Genomic DNA, 21969 nt, shown 5'->3' on the forward strand with positions numbered 1-21969 from the left:
AGGGACATGCAACCTGTGCAATATCGAAGGTATGGGTCAAGAGATGTGACTAACTTATGTGATGACCATATATGGTCATGTGACTTCATTAAATATGCATAATTGAATTATCTCAAGCACTGTTACAGACATGAACATGCAACCTGTCAAAATCGAAGCTGTGGGACATGAGATGTGAGTAACTAATGTGATGACCGTATATGGTCATGTGACGTCATTAAATATGCATAATTGTAATATCTCAAGCAGAATCACAGATAGAGACATGCAACCTATGCAATATCGAAGCTATGAGACAAGAGATGTGGCTAACTAATGTGATGACCATATATGGTCATGTAATTTCATCAAATATGCATAAATGTAATAACTCAAGCACTGTTACAGATAGGAACATGCAACCAGTGCACTATTGAAGCTATTGCACAACAGAAGTGACTAACACATCCGATGACCATATATGGTCATGTGACCTCATCAAATATGCATAAATGTTATATCTCAAGCACTGTTACAGATAGGAACATGCAACCAGTGCAATATTGAAGTGATGGTACATGAAATTCTACTAACAAACAAGATGACCATATATGGTCATGTGATCTCATTAAATATGCATGAATGTAATATATCAAGCACTGTTACAGATAGGGACATGCAACCTGTGCAATATCGAAGCTATAAGACACGAGATGTGACTAACTAATGTGATGACCATATATGGTCATGTGACTTCATCAAATATACATAAATGTAATAACTCAAGCACAGTTACAGACAGGAACATGCAACCAGTGCAATATTGAAGTGATGGTACATGAAATTTTACTAACAAACAAGATGACCATATATGGTCATGTGACCTCCTTGAATATGCATAAATGTAATATATCAAGCACTGTAAGAGTTAGGGACATGCAACCTGTGCAATATCGAAGCTATGGGTCAAGAGATGTGACTAACTAATGTGATGACTATATATGATCATGTGACCTCATCAAATATGCATAAATGTAATAACTCAAGCACTGTTTCGGACGGGAACATGCAACCTGTGCAATATCGAAGCTATGGGACAAGAGATGTGACTAACTAATGTGATGACCATATATGGTCATGTGACCTCATCAAATATGCATAAATGTTATATTTGAAACACAGTAACAGATAGAAACACACAACCTGTGCAATATCGAAGCTATGAGACAAGATATGTGACTAACACATCTGATGCCCATACACAGTCATGTGACATCATTAAATATGCATAAATGTAATAACTCAAGCACTGTTACAGACGGGAACATGCAACCTGTGCAATATCGAATCTATGGAACAAGAGATGTGACTAACTAATGTGATGACCACATATGGTCATGTGACCTCATCAAATATGCATAAATGTTTTATCTCAAGCACTGTTACAGATAGGAAATGCAACCAATGCAATATTGAAGTTATTGCACAACAGAACTGACAAAAACATCCGATGACCATATATGGTCATGGAACATCATTAAATATGCAAGATTGTAATACCTCAAGCACTGTTACAGACAGGAACATGCAACATGTTTAGTATGAAGGCCATGCAATTTCCTTTAATATATTATTGTCAATGATGCTGATTTTGGAACGCTGCTAATAAGTCAGTGGGCTCGAAACCCGACATTGCTGCAACGCAGCTATATTTATTATTATTATTCTTCCGCCTAAATTTTTGGTCACGCTTTATGTCAACACCGTTGGACCGATCAGTTTCATACTTGCCACAATGGTAAAGCTGTATGAGATCTGGTGCATATCCTAAGTTCAGACACATAGGTCACATGACCAGGCCGCCATCTTGGATTAAAGGCGAAATTTTCAATGCCGAATTGCGCACCTTTCTGAGGGTCTGAGTGCTCCAATTTTTTTATGATAGTAGCAGTGCGACAAGGGCTACAAATTTCATCAAAAAAAACTTTAGCGGTCACGTGACTTTTTTTTTTAGAATTTTTTTAAATTTTGTTTTGCATCTCATTTGCATAATTTTCGACAAATCAACTAACCCTGAATAACTTTGAAAGATCATATGACATAGTATTTAATTCCAAAATATGGAAGTCCAGGCGAAAAGCCGTTTTTTATAAGAAGATTTTAGAATGTTTTTTTCATATTTTTTTGTTCTTTTATATGGTCACGTGACCTCATTTTATAGACATAATTGCAATATCTCAAGCACTGTTACAGATAGGAACATGCAACCAGTGCAATATTGAAGTGATGGTACATGAAATTCTACTAACAAACAAGATGGCCATATATGGTCATGTGATCTCATTAAATATGCATAAATGTAATATATCAAGCACTGTTACAGATAGGGACATGCAACCTGTGCAATATCGAAGCTATAAGACACGAGATGTGACTAACTAATGTGATGACCATATATGGTCATGTGACTTCATCAAATATGCATAAATGTAATAACTCAAGCACAGTTACAGAAGGGAACATGCAACCAGTGCAATATTGAAGTGATGGTACATGAAATTCTACTAACAAACAAGATGACCATATATGGTCATGTGACCTCATTGAATATGCATAAATGTAATATATCAAGCACTGCAAGAGTTAGGGACATGCAACCTGTGCAATATCGAAGGTATGGGTCAAGAGATGTGGCTAACTAATGTGATGACCATATATGGTCATGTGACTTCATTAAATATGCATAATTGAATTATCTCAAGCACTGTTACAGACATGAACATGCAACCTGTGCAAAATCGAAGCTGTGGGACATGAGATGTGAGTAACTAATGTGATGACCGTATATGGTCATGTGACGTCATTAAATATGCATAATTGTAATATATCAAGCAGAATCACAGATAGAGACATGCAACCTATGCAATATCGAAGCTATGAGACAAGAGATGTGGCTAACTAATGTGGTGACCATATATGGTCATGTAATTTCATCAAATATGCATAAATGTAATAACTCAAGCACTGTTACAGATAGGAACATGCAACCAGCGCAATATTGAAGCTATTGCACAACAGAAGTGACTAACACATCCGATGACCATATATGGTCATGTGACCTCATCAAATATGCATAAATGTTATATCTCAAGCACTGTTACAGATAGGAACATGCAACCAGTGCAATATTGAAGCTATTGCACAACAGAAGTCACTAACATATCCGATGACCATATATGGTCATGTGACCTCATCAAATAAGCATAAATGTAATAACTCAAGCACTATTACAGATAGGAACATGCAACCAGTGCAATATTGAAGCTATTGCACAACAGAAGTCACTAACATATCCGATGACCATATATGGTCATGTGACCTCATCAAATAAGCATAAATGTAATAACTCAAGCACTATTACAGACGGGAACATGCAACCTGTGCAATATCGAATCTATGGAACAAGAGATGTGACTAACTAATGTGATGACCATATATGGTCATGTGACCTCATCAAATATGCATAAATGATATATTTGAAACACAGTAACAGAAAGAAACACACAACCTGTGCAATATCGAAACTATGAGACAAGATATGTGACTAACACATCTGATGCCCATACACGGTCATGTGACATCATTAAATATGCATAAATGTAATAACTCAAGCACTGTTACAGACGGGAACATGCAACCTGTGCAATATCGAATCTATGGAACAAGAGATGTGACTAACTAATGTGATGACCGCATATGGTCATGTGACCTCATCAAATATGCATAAATGTTACATCTCAAGCACTGTTACAGATAGGAAAATGCAACCAATGCAATATTGAAGTTATTGCACAACAGAGCTGACAAAAACATCTGATGACCATATATGGTCATGGGACATCATTAAATATGCAAGATTGTAATACCTTAAGCACTGTTACAGACAGGAACATGCAACATGTTTAGTATGAAGGCCATGCAATTTCCTTTAATATATTATTGTCAATGATGCTGATTTTGGAACGCTGCTAATAAGTCAGTGGGCTCGAAACCCGACATTGCTGCAACGCAGCTATATTTATTAGGCTTTCAAGTCCCTTCAGGCTTGAAAGCCTATTGTTTTTGTTAAGTTTATTATTATTATTATTATTATTATTATTATTATTATTATTATTATTATTATTATTCTTCCGCCAACTTCAAACAACTTCTTCTCTGAAACGGCTGGACCGTTTTGCCTGAAAATTTGTATATACCTTCTACATGTCATGCCATTAAAAGTGACTGAAACAGATTTTCGATTAGTCACGTGGTTCGGCCGCCATCTTGGAACTCATTAAATATGCATGTCTCTTGTATCTCAAAAACTATTGCATGTACAAATATGGAACTAACGGTATATTGAAGGCAACGGACAAGAGAATTGGCCAAAATATTCGTTGACCATATATGGTCATAGAACTCATTAAATATGCATGTCTCTTATATCTCAAGCACTATTGCATGTACAAACGTGAAACTGACGCTATATTGAAGGAAATGGTCAAGAGAATGAGCCAACATATTCGTTGACCATATAAGGTCATATACCTCATTAAATATGCATACCTATAATATCTCAGGGACTATTGCACATACAGACATGGAACCATTGCTATATTGAAGGCTTTGGACAAGAGAAATTGTCAACATCTTCAATGACCATATATGGTCATATAACTCATTAAATATGCATGTCTCCAATATCTCAAGCACTATTGCATGTACAAACATGGAACTAACGGTATACCGAAGGCAATGGACAAGAAAATTGACCAACATATTCGTTGACCATATATGGTCATAGAACTCATTAAATATGCATGTCTCCAATATCTCAAGCACCATTGCAAGTATAAACATGGTACCAATGATATATTGAAGGCAATGGACAAGAGAATTGGCAAACATATCCGTTGACCATATATGGTCATAGATCTCATTAAATATGCATGTCTCTAATATTTCAAGCAGTATTGCATGTACAGACAGGGTACCAACGCTATATTGAAGGCAATGGAAAGAGAATTGGCCAACATATCCGTTGACCATATATGGTCATAGAACTCATTCAATATGCATATATACAATATCTCGAGCACTATTGAAGTTAGAGACATAGAAATACCGCTATAATGAAGGCATTGGGCCAGAACGTCATGTAACCTACACGTATATACATTGCACAAATCAAATCTTCAAACTTTTTTTTCCAAATTTAATAGTGTTATGGTCCCTTTTCTTGAAAGCCGTTAATAGCTGCTCTGCAGCTATATTTATTATTATTATTATTATTATTATTATTATTATTATTATTATTATTCTTCCGCCAACTTCAAACGACTTCTTCTCTGAAACGGCTGGACCGTTTTGCCTGAAAATGTGTATATGCCTTCTACATGTCATGCCATTAAAAGTGACTGAAACAGATTTTCGATTAGTCACGTGGTTCGGCCGCCATCTTGAAACTCATTAAATATGCATGTCTCTTGTATCTCAAAAACTATTGCATGTACAAACATGGAACTAACGGTATATTGAAGGCGACGGACAAGAGAATTGGCCAAAATATTCGTTGACCATATATGGTCATAGAACTCATTAAATATGCATGTCTCTTATATCTCAAGCACTATTGCATGTACAAACGTGAAACTGACGCTATATTGAAGGAAATGGTCAAGAGAATGAGCCAACATATTCGTTGACCATATAAGGTCATATACCTCATTAAATATGCATACCTATAATATCTCAGGCACTATTACACATACAGACATGGAACCATTGCTATATTGAAGGCTTTGGACAAGAGAAATTGTCAACGTGTTTCATGACCATATATGGTCATATAACTCATTAAATATGCATGTCTCCAATATCTCAAGCACTATTGCATGTACAAACATGGAACTAACAGTATACCGAAGGCAATGGACAAGAAAATTGACCAACATATTCGTTGACCATATATGGTCATAGAACTCATTAAATATGCATGTCTCCAGTGTCTCAAGCACCATTGCAAGTATAAACATGGTACCAATGATATATTGAAGGCAATGGACAAGAAAATTGGCCAACATATCCGTTGACCATATATGGTCATAGAACTCATTAAATATGCATGTCTCGAATATCTCAAGCGCTATTCCATGTACAAACATGGAACAAACACTATATTGAAGGAAATCGAAAAGAGAATTGGCAAACATATCCGTTGACCATATATGGTCATAGATCTCATTAAATAAGCATGTCTCTAATATTTCAAGCAGTACTGCATGTACAGACAGGGTACCAACGCTATATTGAAGGCAATGGAAAGAGAATTGGCCAACATATCCGTTGACCATATATGGTCATAGAACTCATTCAATATGCATATATACAATATCTCGAGCACTATTGAAGTTAGAGACATGGAAATAGCGCTATAATGAAGGCATTGGGCCAGAACGTCATGTAACCTACACGTATATACATTGCACAAATCAAATCTTCAAACTTTTTTTTCCAAATTTAATAGTGTTATGGTCCTTTTTCTTGAAAGCCGTTAATAGCTGCTCTGCAGCTATATTTATTATTATTATTCTTATTATTTTTCCACCGTTTTTTAAAGCACTGTAACTTGAAAAATAATGCTGCGATTGATTAGGCATTTTGCATGCTGATGAAGGGCCATGAGTTGTGGTGCATACCCCAAAATCAGCCATGTAGGTCACATGACCTGGCCGCCATCTTAGGTAGAACACAAACCGGAAGTGCTCAATTGCACCACTTTCTGAGGGTCTAGGAACTTCCGGTTTTTTTGTGTGGCATCATTGGCTCATGTCTAACAAATATCAGCAATAAAATCTTTAGCGGTCATGTGACCTTGGCCGCCATATTGGATTTTGTGAAAATTGATAAAAAAATTTTAAAATCTTCTTCTCAAAAATGGCTCGTTCATGTGATTAGACATTTGCTTTGCAGCACCTATGGCCATAGCTCTACAAAGTGACTGAAGCAGATTTTTGAAAAATGGCTTCCTTTGGCAGCCATCTTGGATTTAGTAAAAAGTGAAAGTACGCTATAACTCATGAACAATTTGCCAGATTTAAACCAAAGTTGGCATACAACATCCCTTCGATAAGATGATTATGTGTTCATAAAAATATTTCCCATGATTCAAGTGGTATTGGCGGCCATATTGAATTTATCAAAAAATTGCAAAAAACCTCAAAAAATTATCTTCTTAAAAACTGCTTGCTTGGTTGACAATCAATTTAGCATATAGTATCTCTGTTGATAGCTCTACAAAGGTACTGAAGCAGATTTTTGAAAAATGGCTTCCTTTGGCAGCCATCTTGGATTTAGTGAAAAGTGAAATTACGCTATAAATTATGAACAATTTTCCAGATTTCGACAAAACTTGGCATACAACATCCACTCAATAAGATGATTATGTGTTCATAAAAATATTTCCCATGACTCAAGTGGTTTTGGCGGCCATCTTGAATTTATCACAAAAATGCCAAAAACATCAAGAAATTATTATCTTAAAAACTGCTTGCTTGTTTGACAATCTATTTAGCATATAGTATCTCTGTTGATAGCTCTACAAAGTTACTGAAGCCGATTTTCGAAAAATGGCTTCCTTTGGCAGCCATCTTGGATTTAGTAAAAAAGTGAAAGTACGCTATAACTTATGAACGATTTGCCAGATTTAAACAAAACTTGGCATACAACATCCGCTCAATGAGATGATTATGTGTTCATGAAAATATTTCCCATGATTCAAGTGGTTTTGGCGGCCATGTTGAATTTATCACAAAAATTCAAAAAACCTCAAAAAATTATCTTGTTAAAAACTGCTTCCTTGTTTGAAAAGCAATTTAGCATATAGTATCTCTGTTGATAGCTCTACAAAGTTACTAAAGTAGATTATCGAAAAATGGCTTCCTTTGGCAGCCATCTTGGATTTAGTAAAAGAGAAAAAGTTCTATAACTCATGAACTATTTGTCCTTGCATTAAGTTTATCATATTCCTGTGAAATCAAATCCATATGTTGTGTAGTTTGTCTGCTATCTTTCATTCTAGACATGAAACATTCGTCAAATAATCACATCGAGCAAGTGCAATTTGCCATGAGCCACGCAGGCTCGAAACCCGTCATTGCTGCTATGCAGCTATATTTATTATTATTATTTTTCCGCCGTTTTTTGTAACCGCTGTAACTTGAAAAATAATGCTGCGATTGATTTGCTATTTTGCATGCTGATAAAGGGCAATGAGTTGTGGTTCATATCCCAAAACCAGCTATGTAGATCACATGACCTGGCCGCCATCTTAGGTAGAACACAAACCGGAAGTGCTCAATTGCACCACTTTCTGAGGGTCTAGGAACTTCCGGTTTTTTTGTGTGGCATCATTAGCTCATGTCTAGCAAATATCAGCAATAAAATCTTTAGCGGTCATGTGACCTTGGCCGCCATATTGGATTTTCCGAAAATTGACAAAAAACTTTTAAAATCTTCTTCTCAAAAATGGCTCATTCATGTGATTATACATTTGCTTTGCAGCACCTATGGCCATAGCTCTACAAAGTGACTGAAGCAGATTTTTGAAAAATGGCTTCCTTTGGCAGCCATCTTGGATTTAATAAAAAGTGAAAGTACGGTATAACTCATGAACAATTTGCCAGATTTAAACCAAAGTTGGCATACTACATCCCTTCAATAAGATAATTATGTGGTCATAAAAATATTTCCCATGATTCAAGTGGTTTTGGCGGCCATGTTGAATTTATCACAAAAATGCCAAAAAACTCAAAAAATTATCTTCTTAAAAACTGCTTGCTTGTTTGAAAAACAATTCGGCATATAGTATCTCTGTTGATAGCTTCACAAAGTGACTGAAGCAGATTTTTGAAAAATGGCTTCCTTTGGCAGCCATCTTGGATTTAGTAAAAAGTGAAAGTACACTATAACTTATGAACGATTTGCCAGATTTAAACAAAACTTGGCATACAACATCCGTTCAATAAGATGGTTATGTGTTTATGAAAATATTTCCCATGATTCAAGTGGTTTTGGCGGCCATGTTGAATTTATCACAAAAATGCCAAAAAACTCAAAAAATTATCTTCTTAAAAACTGCTTGCTTGTTTGAAAAACAATTCGGCATATAGTATCTCTTTTGATAGCTTCACAAAGTGACTGAAGCAGATTTTTGAAAAATGGCTTCCTTTGGCAGCCATCTTGGATTTAGTAAAAAGTGAAAGTACACTATAACTTATGAACGATTTGCCAGATTTAAACAAAACTTGGCATACAACATCCGCTCAATGAGATGATTATGTGTTCATAAAAATATTTCCCATGATTCAAGTGGTTTTGGCGGCCATGTTGAATTTATCACAAAAATTCAAAAAACCTCAAAAAATTATCTTGTTAAAAACTGCTTCCTTGTTTGAAAAGCATATTAGCATATAGTATCTCTGTTGATAGCTCTACAAAGTAACCGTAGCAGATTTTCGAAAAATGGCTTCTTTTGGCAGCCATCTTGGATTTAGTAAAAAGTGAAAGTACACTATAACTTATGAACGATTTGCCAGATTTAAACAAAACTTGGCATACATCATCCGCTCAATAAGATGATTATGTGTTCATGAAAGTATTTCCCATGATTCAAGTAGTTTTGGCGGCCATGTTGAATTATCACAAAAATGCAAAAAACCTCAAAAAATTATCTTCTTAAAAACCGCATGCTTGTTTGAAAAGCAATTTAGCATATAGTATCCCTGTTGATAGCTCTATAAAGTAACTGAAGCAGATTTTTGAAACATGGCTTCATTTGGCAGCCATCTTGGATTTAGTAAAAAATGAAATTACACTATAACTCATGAACAATTTACCAGATTCAAACCAAACTTGGCATACATCATCCGTTCAGGACGATGGTTATGTGTTCATGAAAATATTTCCCATGATTCAAGTGGTTTTGGCGGCCATCTTGAATTTATCACAAAAATGCAAAATTCCTCAAAAAAATCATCTTTATTATGAATGACATTGAACAGATGACTATAAATAGTTATGTCTGCTGATTCCAGTGTGGTTCATAATAGCCAAATATCAGAAGACTTGTTGAGAACATTGCATTCTAGACATGAGACGTTCGTCAAATAATCACATCAAGCAAGTGCAATTTGCCATGAGCCACGCAGGCTCGAAACCCGTCATCGCTGCTATGCAGCTATATTTTTCTTTGTTTTTACACTAATATGAAATGTGAATTTCATTTTACAATTTCCATAACTAAAACATGATAATTTTCAAGATTACTAAATCAATGTAAGATTTTCTACAGCATCAATGAAGCACAACTAGAGAAGTACAACTAGAGAAGCATAACAAGTTAGGTCACAGCAAATCTTTGTGCATCAGTGGTATGCGTCATATCAGCTACTTTTTGTCCACAAGCACAATTATTAATTATACCAGTATATAGAATGAAACCCAAATAACATTGCTGGAATCTTTTAACAGCCATAGAGAAGTGTACAAAAAATATGGGAATTAATGTACCATATGGCTGTATGAGACCTGTATCAAAACGCAGAACTCAAAACACAACATATCTAAGTATGATATATATCATAGTCATATGGGATTTGTTCCTCTACTCTAATTACGCAAATTTCATTGAGTAAGCAGGAGCTTGTTCTGCGAAAAAAAACATCTTAATTTCTATATATATTAGATAGATATGTTAGAGGGACTGTGGTTAGACAATATATCTAATTATATCCAAATAGTAGTACCGATAATGACACTATAAACTACTGTTATCAAAATCAACATTTACCTGAAATAGTATTGTCAAACATAGGATATGCATATATTGTGTCAAAAAAAATAATTTACTGGTAGTTTTTAGCAGTAAATAATATATCACTTTTGAAAAAAAAGCTATTCTCCTGAGAGTAAACTCGAAAATCATGATTTTTTTCTCTTAATCAATCTATGGTACACACATAACTGGTATCAAAAGCAACAATTATTTCAACAATAGCATACCCAAAAATGCAATTTTTTTTCTTCAAAAAATAAAATACTACATGCTGGTACATGTGTCATCATAAAAAAAATAATCTAGTTTTTTTTAGAGAAGTTAAGAAAAAGTCCTGTTTTTGAAAAAAAAAAATTAAACTGTTGTCATTTTGTTGTGTATTAAATACTAAAAGCACATTTTATGAGGTACACACATATTATATGTGTACTTTTATCAGTATGGGTATATTATCAATATTTAGTTTTCTTTTATTTCTTGTTGCATACATAAGCTCATGTATGCAATTTACATGTGAGAACTGATATGTAAAACATGTGGTAACCCATAATAGACTTAAACATGGTTTAAACTTGATACTGATCTTACTAAGGGACGACGTCAAAAGATCGATGTCGGATAAAAAAACTTATTTCCTTTAGTTTGGGGGTGGGGGGTTTTAACCTCAAAAAGTTTCCATCCTACAAAAACGATTTTATTTTTTAATGAAGTCAAAAAAATCTTGGAGTATTTGTAGTTCGTTTTTATTCTATCCAATCATGGACAAAAATAACCGAAAAGGGAAAAAAAACAGAAAAATGGTTTGGTTCGAGTGTAAATCTGTGCGTCAAATGAGGTGCATTTGTAAAATCTTTTTACACCCACCCGACAACCAACGTCTATGCAATACTACTGTCCGATTATCAATTTGTATTTAATGGTGAATGTAACGCCATGACCAATATTTATCAATTAAGTTTCAGTGGGGGGTAGGGGGGTTTGGAAAAAAACTAAAGGAATTCAGTTTTTTATCCGACATCGATCTTTTGACGTCGTCCCTAAACCAAAAACATGTTGTCATATAAATACTCTAATAGGTCTAGGTCTTGGTACTTGGGGGTATTGTCCTATAACAGCAATAATTTGACATATATTAAGCCTAATAGACATGCATCCACTTTGTTATAAATTATGTGCAATTCTATATTCTATGTGGAATATTATGATTGCATGAGAAATAAACTATCACATATTAATTAAGGTGGTAACATTATTGCTGCGCTACCCTAAGCTATACAACTATGTCAGACTGGCAAAAAAATTGTTTTTCAAAATTATTGCGTGTGCACTTTCTTACAACTATTTTAAAATGATCATTAAAATTGTGCTTCTATTTTTTTTTTGCATTTTTTTTTGAAAAAGCTGTGACATTTACACTTTAAACTGACACATATAATGACCAGAAACATGAAAATTTATATCTGGGCTAACACTTTAATCACAATAAAATTGCAATTTGCAAAGCGGTTACATAATATTTCATTATACTGGGTTAAATAGAAGTGAAATAATCAAGGTTAAAAGCAAATGATATGATTATATAATCCATTATAACAGGAATAGAAGTAGCAAAAATCAAATTCAGGCTGAAGTCATCATAATTGAAAAAGAATAAAATACAAAATGACGAACATTTATGGATTTATAAAACACAAGTCATAAATCCCTAGTAGGCTGGCCAAACATAGATTGCGAAATTATACAGAAAGTCTATATGATGTGGTCAGTTATCAACTACTTATTATCTTTATAAAGCTAGGTTTATTATAAAAGTATAGATTAGTTTATTACACAGACTTCACTTACCTTCTAAATAATATCTTTGGTAAATAGAATATATCGTTGAGCATTTTAAATAGACACGAAAGTAATATATGAGATGATTACGCACCAATATCAGGATTAGGGTTATAGTTAATAGAAATCTTGCTGTCTTATAAGGAAATGGGTCAAACCAAGATCAGAATACTTTGAGGGAATAGTGATTCATCTGCTTGTCAGTGTGTGTGTCCGTTCAGGGATGAGTAGGGCATCATAGAACATCTCAGCTCAACCCTGCACCCCTTAATTGAAATGACCTAGTCCAAGACATGTAACAGACATTTGTGATTGGAAGATCAATGGTTTCCTTTTAATCAGTTGATGTGACCAGACCAGCTTAAATTATCATATCTTCAATGAGCAAATATACAAGTGTAAAAGTTCCTTTTTAAACCACCAGAAACACATAGGTACACATAGGTACCCTACCAAATAACTGACCAATGTTTTTTGCAATTTTCTCAAAATTCAATATTTATTTCAAACCAGACATACAGGCTGAAAATAAAGTGTGAAGCCTGCAGGACTATTTTGTGGAAGGATACTAGTGTTGTCAATGTGGGAAAATGGTTCTACATTTGGGGATAAGAATGCATATTGAGTGTAATGAATTCAAGATAAAAATTACCTGATATAGAAGGCAATTTCCTGCAAGGTATATTTTTGAAATGTTAAAATTTAAGTTTTAAACTGTTTACAATATATATGCATATGTTCATTGGGTTGATATTTTGTTTCATATTGTAGTTGAGCCATTTTTTTCTTTAGTCATCAATTATACTGTAAATTGTGTCTTGAAGAAAACCATGCATGCATGAGAAAAACAAAGTATGTCATTTTTTTAAAATAATAAACAATTCTCATTGCTTGAAGTGATTTAATTTCAGTGAACAAAAAAGCAACCCAGTCAATAGTACCATATTATTGCAGTATAGCTCACTGTTTTGCATACAAAATAGCAATATTGAATGGTAAGCTGAAATTGAATATTGCTACTTTGTTAGCAAAACAGGGAACTATGTTGCAATATTGCTGGTCAAGTTTATTTTTTGTTCACAGTAAATACTATTTTCTGGCAACCAAGAAGAAGATTTTTGTAGCCATCATAAAAGTGACTTCAAACAAATATTCATTTATATACATGTACAATTATTATATTGAATTATAGTAGTGTTTACACTACACCCAGTATGAGCTAAGATTTAGCTAATATCATATGTTTGCATATTGGATAGACCCAATTACGTTCACACATAAGAGGAAACAGTGCATGGTTAGCAAGTGCTAAGAAAAGTCCAGACTTGTTACTAGTAAGAATATTCAAAAACGTCAGTCATTTTAACTATGATTACTCATCAATACAGTAACTAGGAAGGTATACACATTATTAAATTCGACTGTTATAAAACAATACTAAAGCAAATTCAGAAAATGGAAATTGAAGAATAACAGGAAGTAGTATAGAGCCTCATCGTCTGTTCAACATCTGATGTTCTTGTGTTGATTATCATGTTGGAAATGGCATACCGAAATGAATCATTATGAGTATAATTATAGTAAATGAACATACAATGGCATTTTGGATCGATGCTTAATTAGCCCGAGCTAAGCTTAATTACACGCACACATCGTTAGTCAGTTTTAATCCCTACTTAGGGTTTCTTATCCCGTGCTAAGTGTTCATGCGCGTTTTCTTAGTCTGTGCTAAGCAGTGTGTGAAACTTTATTTATAAGGGACATACATATCGCGATTAAATAGGGTTGAAATATTGTTGAGAAGTATTTGTACAGTTGTACAATTCTTTTTGTAAATACAATATTAATCATTTTCTTTAATTCATGGCAACCATGAATACTGATTTTTCACCACAAGTTACCAAACACAATTTTGCGATATAGTTAATATGACAACCTTTTTACCAAAGAGTCTAAGAGGAATTAATTGTTCTTTTTTTGTGTGCAAAAAGTTCCATACTTATCTTGGTTTTGTGAACAACAGCATAAAATATTAAACCACATTGTATTAGTCAAGATCTGATAATCTGTAGTCAAATATCCTATTTATTCCCTTGTAAACAAAACACTTACCAATTTAAAACTCAGTGTTTGAAAATTAGTCAGACTTAAAACAGTCAGAGTAAAAGTATTACCCATGTTATTTTATGATCAACAAAATAGTTGCATGAATATTGAAACAATTGACTTTTTTTTCACTTAATTGTGAAAGGAATACTTAGGATAGAACACAGTCCGGACTGTGGATAGAACAAACACTAATGCACTACAAGAAAGAAAGTAAGGGATACATCTGTGGAACAGTATTCTGCTTCCTGATTACATTATATGCAGCATCATATAGACAGAGATAGACAATGAATTACATCATTTACTAGAATGTAAACTGTACACAGAACACAGAGATGACATTATATAATATTCTTAAAGAAATTAACAGTGATTGCCAAAACTTAAACAAAAAAGAACAATTTAAACTTGTACTACGGTAGTCACCAAAAATAAACCATCTTATCACTCTCTGCAAATATTTAGTTAAATACAAACAAGAATAATTCTTTTATTTTGTCATGTTCTTTTATATTTTATACATATTCTGTGCTGCATACAGATATACTTACATATCACAGTATTTTAATATTTCTTATTATAAATAATCTAATTATAAATAATTGTCTGTAGTATTTTTGTCGTTCATCAATTTTGAGTTCTTTTTTAAATCAATTTTTACATTTCATGTACTTTTATTATTTACTTTATTAATCTGAAAACCTAAAAAGAAATGTTAACTCTTTCTTTACAATATTAATAAAGCATTATTCTATTCTATTCTATTCTATAGACAAAAGACAATGACTGACCAACGTTGTGTTCCAGATAGCTCAACGGACAGGGTTATCTAGCTGTCACATCGGTCGGTTGTGTTAGCTTAAACTAATTTAAGCTTTTAAAATTGTGGTTGCTATTTAGCATTGTAAAACTTGATCAGTGTCTTTGATGTCACATTATTTAAAGAAATCCAAATAAACAATTGCCCAAGGCGTATAAAAATCCTAGTATAATTTATAAGAACAAAGATTTCACTTGAGATTACATTACATTTATTGTATATATAAAGTCTTGCATTCTGATCAATTGGTCAAGAGTAAATCAGCAGAGTACATATACTGTGATCCTTACCAGAATTAGGTGGGAAGATTTTGATTGAATTAGACTTTGTAAAGAGTAGATTTGATTCACTGTCAAACCTTTAAAACTTGAGACAAAGACAATTAAGTCATAGCTGCTGTTACATTTCTGGCAAAGAATTTCCATTTTCTGGAACATTTCTGTCAAATGATTTTCACTTAATTCTGCAAAATCAGGACAGTTGAGTTACTGCAAATATCCGGCTATAAGTATAATTACATTTTGCAATACCTTTGAAGGTAAATGTTATAACCTGCAAAGTATTTTACAGCAAGTCTCAGAAGTATTGGGGCAGCCAATTTGCAAACTCGCTAGCGAATTGGCTAACAGCTTGGGTTTTGACTAAACGGTTGGCTTTCGAATCTCGCTGGCACCGGTTTATGACCGCATAAATTCTTGGTGAGTCTATATTCCATTAGGGGACATAGAATGTTTTTACGCATCCTCAGGCTGGTACATGTATGAATTCCCCTGAATGATTTGAGCCCGAAAATGCTTGAATCTAATAAGTTGAGAAACAGTTTCTTACAAATCAAGGAGAAAATAACAAACTTTCACATACAAACGACCCGTTGGGGTAGCATTAAGCCAACCGCTGACAAAATTTACCTCATTCGTTGTTTTTGTGTGGACACGAAGAACATAGAACACTTTCAAAGCGAAATCGCCATCCAATGTAAGACCATCGCTGATTAGCTCCTAAAGTATGAGGATCGTCCCCTACTCTTACATAGATTCGTCTCAAGTGAGCGTGACCGCAAGAAGGCGCCAGCGAGATTCGAAAGCCAACCGTTTAGTCAAAACCAAAGCAGTTAGCCAATTCGCTAGCGAGTTTGCAAATTGGCTGCCCCAATACTTCTGAGACTTGCTGTAATAATATAATCCTCGTATTTTTTACAGAAACATTACTGCACTTGGCACATTAATGCAATGTTTTGATTTTCAAAATATTTGTGAAGTTTCATTATAAGGCCCTTAAAACATTGCAAATATTATTATATTATATGGTGGTTATATTATCGAGTGATATTGTAAAGCTATAACATCATAAAAATACTAGTGTTGATTTGTATGACTAAATATGCGCAATGGTATGAAATATTGACTAATCCGTTTAAATCAGCTTATTAATAAGTTAAAAAAATTCTTATTTGCTTTGGATGGTTTCAATCAATGTAAAGTGTCAGAAAAGTTGGAACGGAAACACAGCAGACAAAAGAGAAATCTGATACATGTATACTGCATAATGCATTCTCTAATACATATCATTTTATTAAGAAGAATCGTTTTAAATCATATCAAACTATATATTTTGTGAAAGCTCATAATTCACACTAATTATAAATCAATGTTACGTTAAATACAACACACATGTGGTCATGTAACTGCTAAGTAAATAAATCCTTTATTGATGATTCAAATGAGTACTGGGAAGAAATTAATGAAAAAGACACCCAAATTTTTTACTACCTTATACTAAAAAATGTTTGGATATTTAGAGTACTAACAAATTCGCACTTCCGGTCCGGTTAGACTTAAAATACACCACGAATATTCATGAATATTCGCCCCTCCATGTAATTTCATGTGGCTGCCTCTGTCTTTTCAAAATGAACTTTATGTTGAGCGCGTCTTACATTGTTGCAGTAATGTTCACTTCACTGCATAGGGAGCCCAGGAACTATACACAAACTGTGCCATGCTTTCTGTGTAATCCTTAATTGTTCATAATTGGAGTTAATTAGTCTTCTTCATTTATTCTACTGGTATCGGTAAAATAGAAAATAAGTCTTTGGCGAAATTTGAAAGAACAACTAATATTGTTCAAGCTGGTATTTTTTTCAGATTTATTTTTTATTCATCCCTTGTCTATTTCTTACACTGGATACCAGACGATACCCCCCCCCCCATAAAGACTGCCTACAGTTGCCTAAAGTTGATTCCTGAGCTCCCTGTGGTCACTGCACATAAAGAAGCGTTTTAAAGATAGTGGGAATAGAAGCAAATAGATGGAAATACCATTTACACCACTCAGGAAGATTGAATTTTTGACTACTGTCTTATTTAGTGTTTATTTCAATGCAATCTGTCCACACTCACCATTCTATATTTCTACGTGGTTGCTGCTGTGGACGCAATGGACGACAGAATGTGATAGGCATCTGACGTTAAGCTTAATTATTTTACTATTCTGACGTTTTCCTTGTCGCATGTTGTATATACCAATCAGATTTAAATGGTCGGGGACATAGTCAACATGGGACTTGGCTTCACAAGAAGGATCAATGAAATTCACACTACAATCTTATGCTTCCGAATAATCCAATATTTATGCTAGAGAATATAGTACACAGAACAGCACACAGAAGTGCTGGCTACAATATACTACAAAGTGAAAATAAATAACTTATTTAACCGGTGTTCATTTTTGCTTGAAAGTCCACGACACAAAACAAATGACGACTATTTCCAAGTACACAACACAGTGTAGTCAAATCAGAAAAAAAGATACTATAGACCCCATGAAAATGTTATATTAAAGGAAACATCAATCTATATAAGCAACATAATGACCCTTGAAGAAAAAGGTCCACAAATGTAGGAGAATGCAATTTACAGTTTTTTTATATCACTTTTCATTCTCTGGATATTCAACTTTATATTATTATTATGTGGTCAGCCATCTTGATTCTCAAGCAAAGGATTATGGGTGAAGTATGACATCATAGAAGCTGTTGTCAAAAATTGAGAAAATTATTTCATCTATTTTGAGTGTGTATGTATTAAAATATGCAATCATAGTACAAATGCAAAGTAAACAAAATAATGTGAATTTGTAATGGTGGTGGGAATTCCAGGCCAGCTTATAAAATTGTGAAGTTTTCTCATTCAGTGTGTATCATTTATGCATATAATTACATAACACATATACTTTGTATCATTATTATTTAAATGCATATTTAAATAATAAACAATATTTTGCATGATTACGTCACAATCAGTCTACTAATTATACATGGCATTCCCAGATTACATACACATACAACATTAAATTCTTAACTCCAATAAAAAGACTCTGCCACTCACCACAAAAGCCATTCATCGCAAAGCTAATAGTTTTATTAAACAAGCAGCCTGTCAGCTGAGATAGCTCCGCTGTTAGCAATGCACATTTCAAATAAAGAACTGAAGGTATCATTAGAAAATGAACAATATGTATAGTATCAAAGCAATCGGACTTGCGGTTTTTAAAAAGTCGAAAATATCACTTTTTACCAAAAATGACAAAAATATTCACCAAAATTAGAGAATTGAAGATATCATCATGAAATGAACAAATCTAAGAGAGGTCTACCCAAGGTACATATACACCAAGTATCAAAGCATTCGAACTTGTAGTTTCCAAGAAGAAAAGTAAAAAATTGACGCGGACACCGACAGACAATCACTTATATAATAAGCTCCACTCGACATGGAGAATAAAACACGAGAAACATAAAAGTCACATTTTTACATTCATATAAACAAAAAATTGTTGTGGCTTTTATGTTGTTATATATTTTATCCACAATCTATAAAGTAAGTGAAACGATCTGATGAGTGCTTGTTTAAATTGAGATATGAAGAGGATACATTCACAATTTCCTAACAAATCTCTGTGAAGCAATTAACAAATGTATATATTATATTACATATATAACAAGAAAGTGATTTTAGTGAAGAATGAAAACAGCATTTCCTTGACTAAACTGTCTGCCTTCTGGTTCAACTGTTGCTTTCCTGTTAGTAATGCATACTTTAAAAGCAATTTGATCCACAGTATACATGTATATAGAAGAAGTTGGATTGAAAATATCGTCACAAAATTTGACACCTTTATATCTGCAATATAGCAAAACCAGAAATAATTTCATAAACAGTATCAAATTTGCACAATTTAACTGTCAAATTTTCTTTTCACTAGACAAGAACAAGGAAAACATATAGTTCAATATTATATTTTATTTTACTCCAAATTTGTTTTATATTCTTTTGTGTACATTATTATCAAAGATATATATTTATATTTCTTGTTGTTATTATTATATTGTTAAAAAAAAAACATTTTGCTAAAAACCAAACATAAACTAATGTTTTACAAGGAGGCAATAAATTATTATTATTAGAAGTTAATCTTTTCACCGTCAGACTTTTTCACCCAAATTTGTCTTCAATTTTCTTAAATTCTTCAATATTTCTGGATATTAACTCTAATTTTGGAGCCGACAGACAATATTTGAGTCAATTTCAGTTTTACCCAAAAAATTGGTTATTTTTTCTCAACCTTCAAAAGGAAAGTGCAGCTGGACTATAAACGGGACTATTTTGTGAATTTGTGATGAAAAGAAGGAACTTGTGGTGAAAAGGTTAACAAGATAGCAAGTGAATATGTCAGGATTGTGTTTTAATGTTCTAAAGAGTACCATTCTACCATTGATTAATTAACTTCAAAATAGTGATGATTAAAGTACAGCCCAAATTGGCTCTCAGCTTTAAAAATTCTTAAAATCTTTCATTTACAATTTTAAAGTGAGTGTCAATGTCAGCAAACTACTTCAGGCACTAGTATACGTAAGTCTGCTTGACAACAAGTACTGGGTCATGTAAATATATAAAAATGTCAGCTTTGATACTGGTTTCTAACTACTGAATAATGTAAGCATGGGGAAGGTTGTTTATACTTGAATATAAACTTTAAATTTATGAGTGATATTTGTTCACAAGTCAGGAAACTTCACAATATATTGTGCATATTTTGTCATAATCTTGGAGTCATAGTGATTAACTTTATAAAAACCAACAGCTATAATTCACTAGTGGAGGACATTTAAGAGTTTAACAACAGTATATTTGAACTGTTCACTAATCAGACCAAGGAGAAAGAACCAGCTGACCATAAAATGGTGATATAAATGCCCATAAAAGCAATACATAAATACTGACATAGCACTATACTATTAAATATAACATATATAGATATATATCTATAGGTAGATATTCTTTCATATTTTTTATCCGCACTGCATATTTTTATTTATTTATTTATCCATCCTTAGAGTTTATGAAATTGATATTTCTATAAACAGGTCTATGAAGAATCTAGATAATAATAATAATAATAATTCTGTCTGGTATCTAAGACATTCCATGAAAAAATTTTCATTTTGATCTGGCAACATTGCTTCCAGATTCTGTCTTCTAAAGGTATTTTGGGTTGGCTATGTCTACCCTTCTCTATCTAAGACATTCCATGAATAAAAAGGTTTTTCATTTAAATTTTCAACTGAGAACATCGCTTACAAATTCTCTCTTCTAAAGGTGTTTATATGTCTACGCTTCTCTATTTCTAGTTCATGACTGCTTATTCTGAAACAAGTCATTATGATTTTATGTTTCAGATTACATAACAGCAAATATGGTTCAAAACTTTATATACGTTCTCAGTTTTCTATTATCATTTGTTACACTCAACTTCCAGAACTCTACTTATCTTTGTCGGATATTATTTCATATTTTTTTATCTAACTGCGTGGTAATTTTTGAGGTGTGACAAAGTGAAATGAAAAAATGTTTGGTTGCACGGTCCATATATTACATATACAGAAGAATATGGGTTACCAGTATAAAACATTGTGCATTAATTACAAGAGCATTCCTTCATTCATGAAAAGTTATCAGAAAATATAAATAAATACAGTTATCAATTAATTATAGAAGGTTGTACTCACCCAATCCACACTTGTCACAGAGAACAATTTCATTTGGAAAATCAGAGATTCCACTCTTACATATGATACACACTATCTCATTTGTGGTTTCCGATACTGTTGAAAAAGAGAAGAAAAAATTACTCAACCAATAAGGGCAGGATAATGTAAAATAATTTGACCAGTAACAATGATTATAATCCATACACTACATATTATACAAATATTCACTAAAAATCATATTAGAGGTACAGTACAAAATATTATGTAAGGAAATCCACATTTTATTTTATTTGAGGTGGT

General features: G+C 33.1%; 1 protein-coding gene across 1 annotated transcript in view; it reads right to left on the reverse strand.

The window, feature by feature from the left end:
• The window catches only part of LOC100370165 (uncharacterized), a 94753-nt gene that overhangs the window by 42044 nt on the left and 30740 nt on the right, over nt 1-21969 (reverse strand). Inside the window, exon 3 of the mRNA XM_085491668.1 lies at nt 21688-21783. Coding sequence (XP_085347794.1) covers nt 21688-21783 — 96 coding nt within the window. The remainder of the gene's footprint in view (nt 1-21687; nt 21784-21969) is intronic.

This window comes from Saccoglossus kowalevskii, chromosome 16, assembly GCF_978046115.1.
Source record: "Saccoglossus kowalevskii chromosome 16, keSacKowa6.1, whole genome shotgun sequence".
Taxonomy (NCBI): domain Eukaryota; kingdom Metazoa; phylum Hemichordata; class Enteropneusta; family Harrimaniidae; genus Saccoglossus; species Saccoglossus kowalevskii.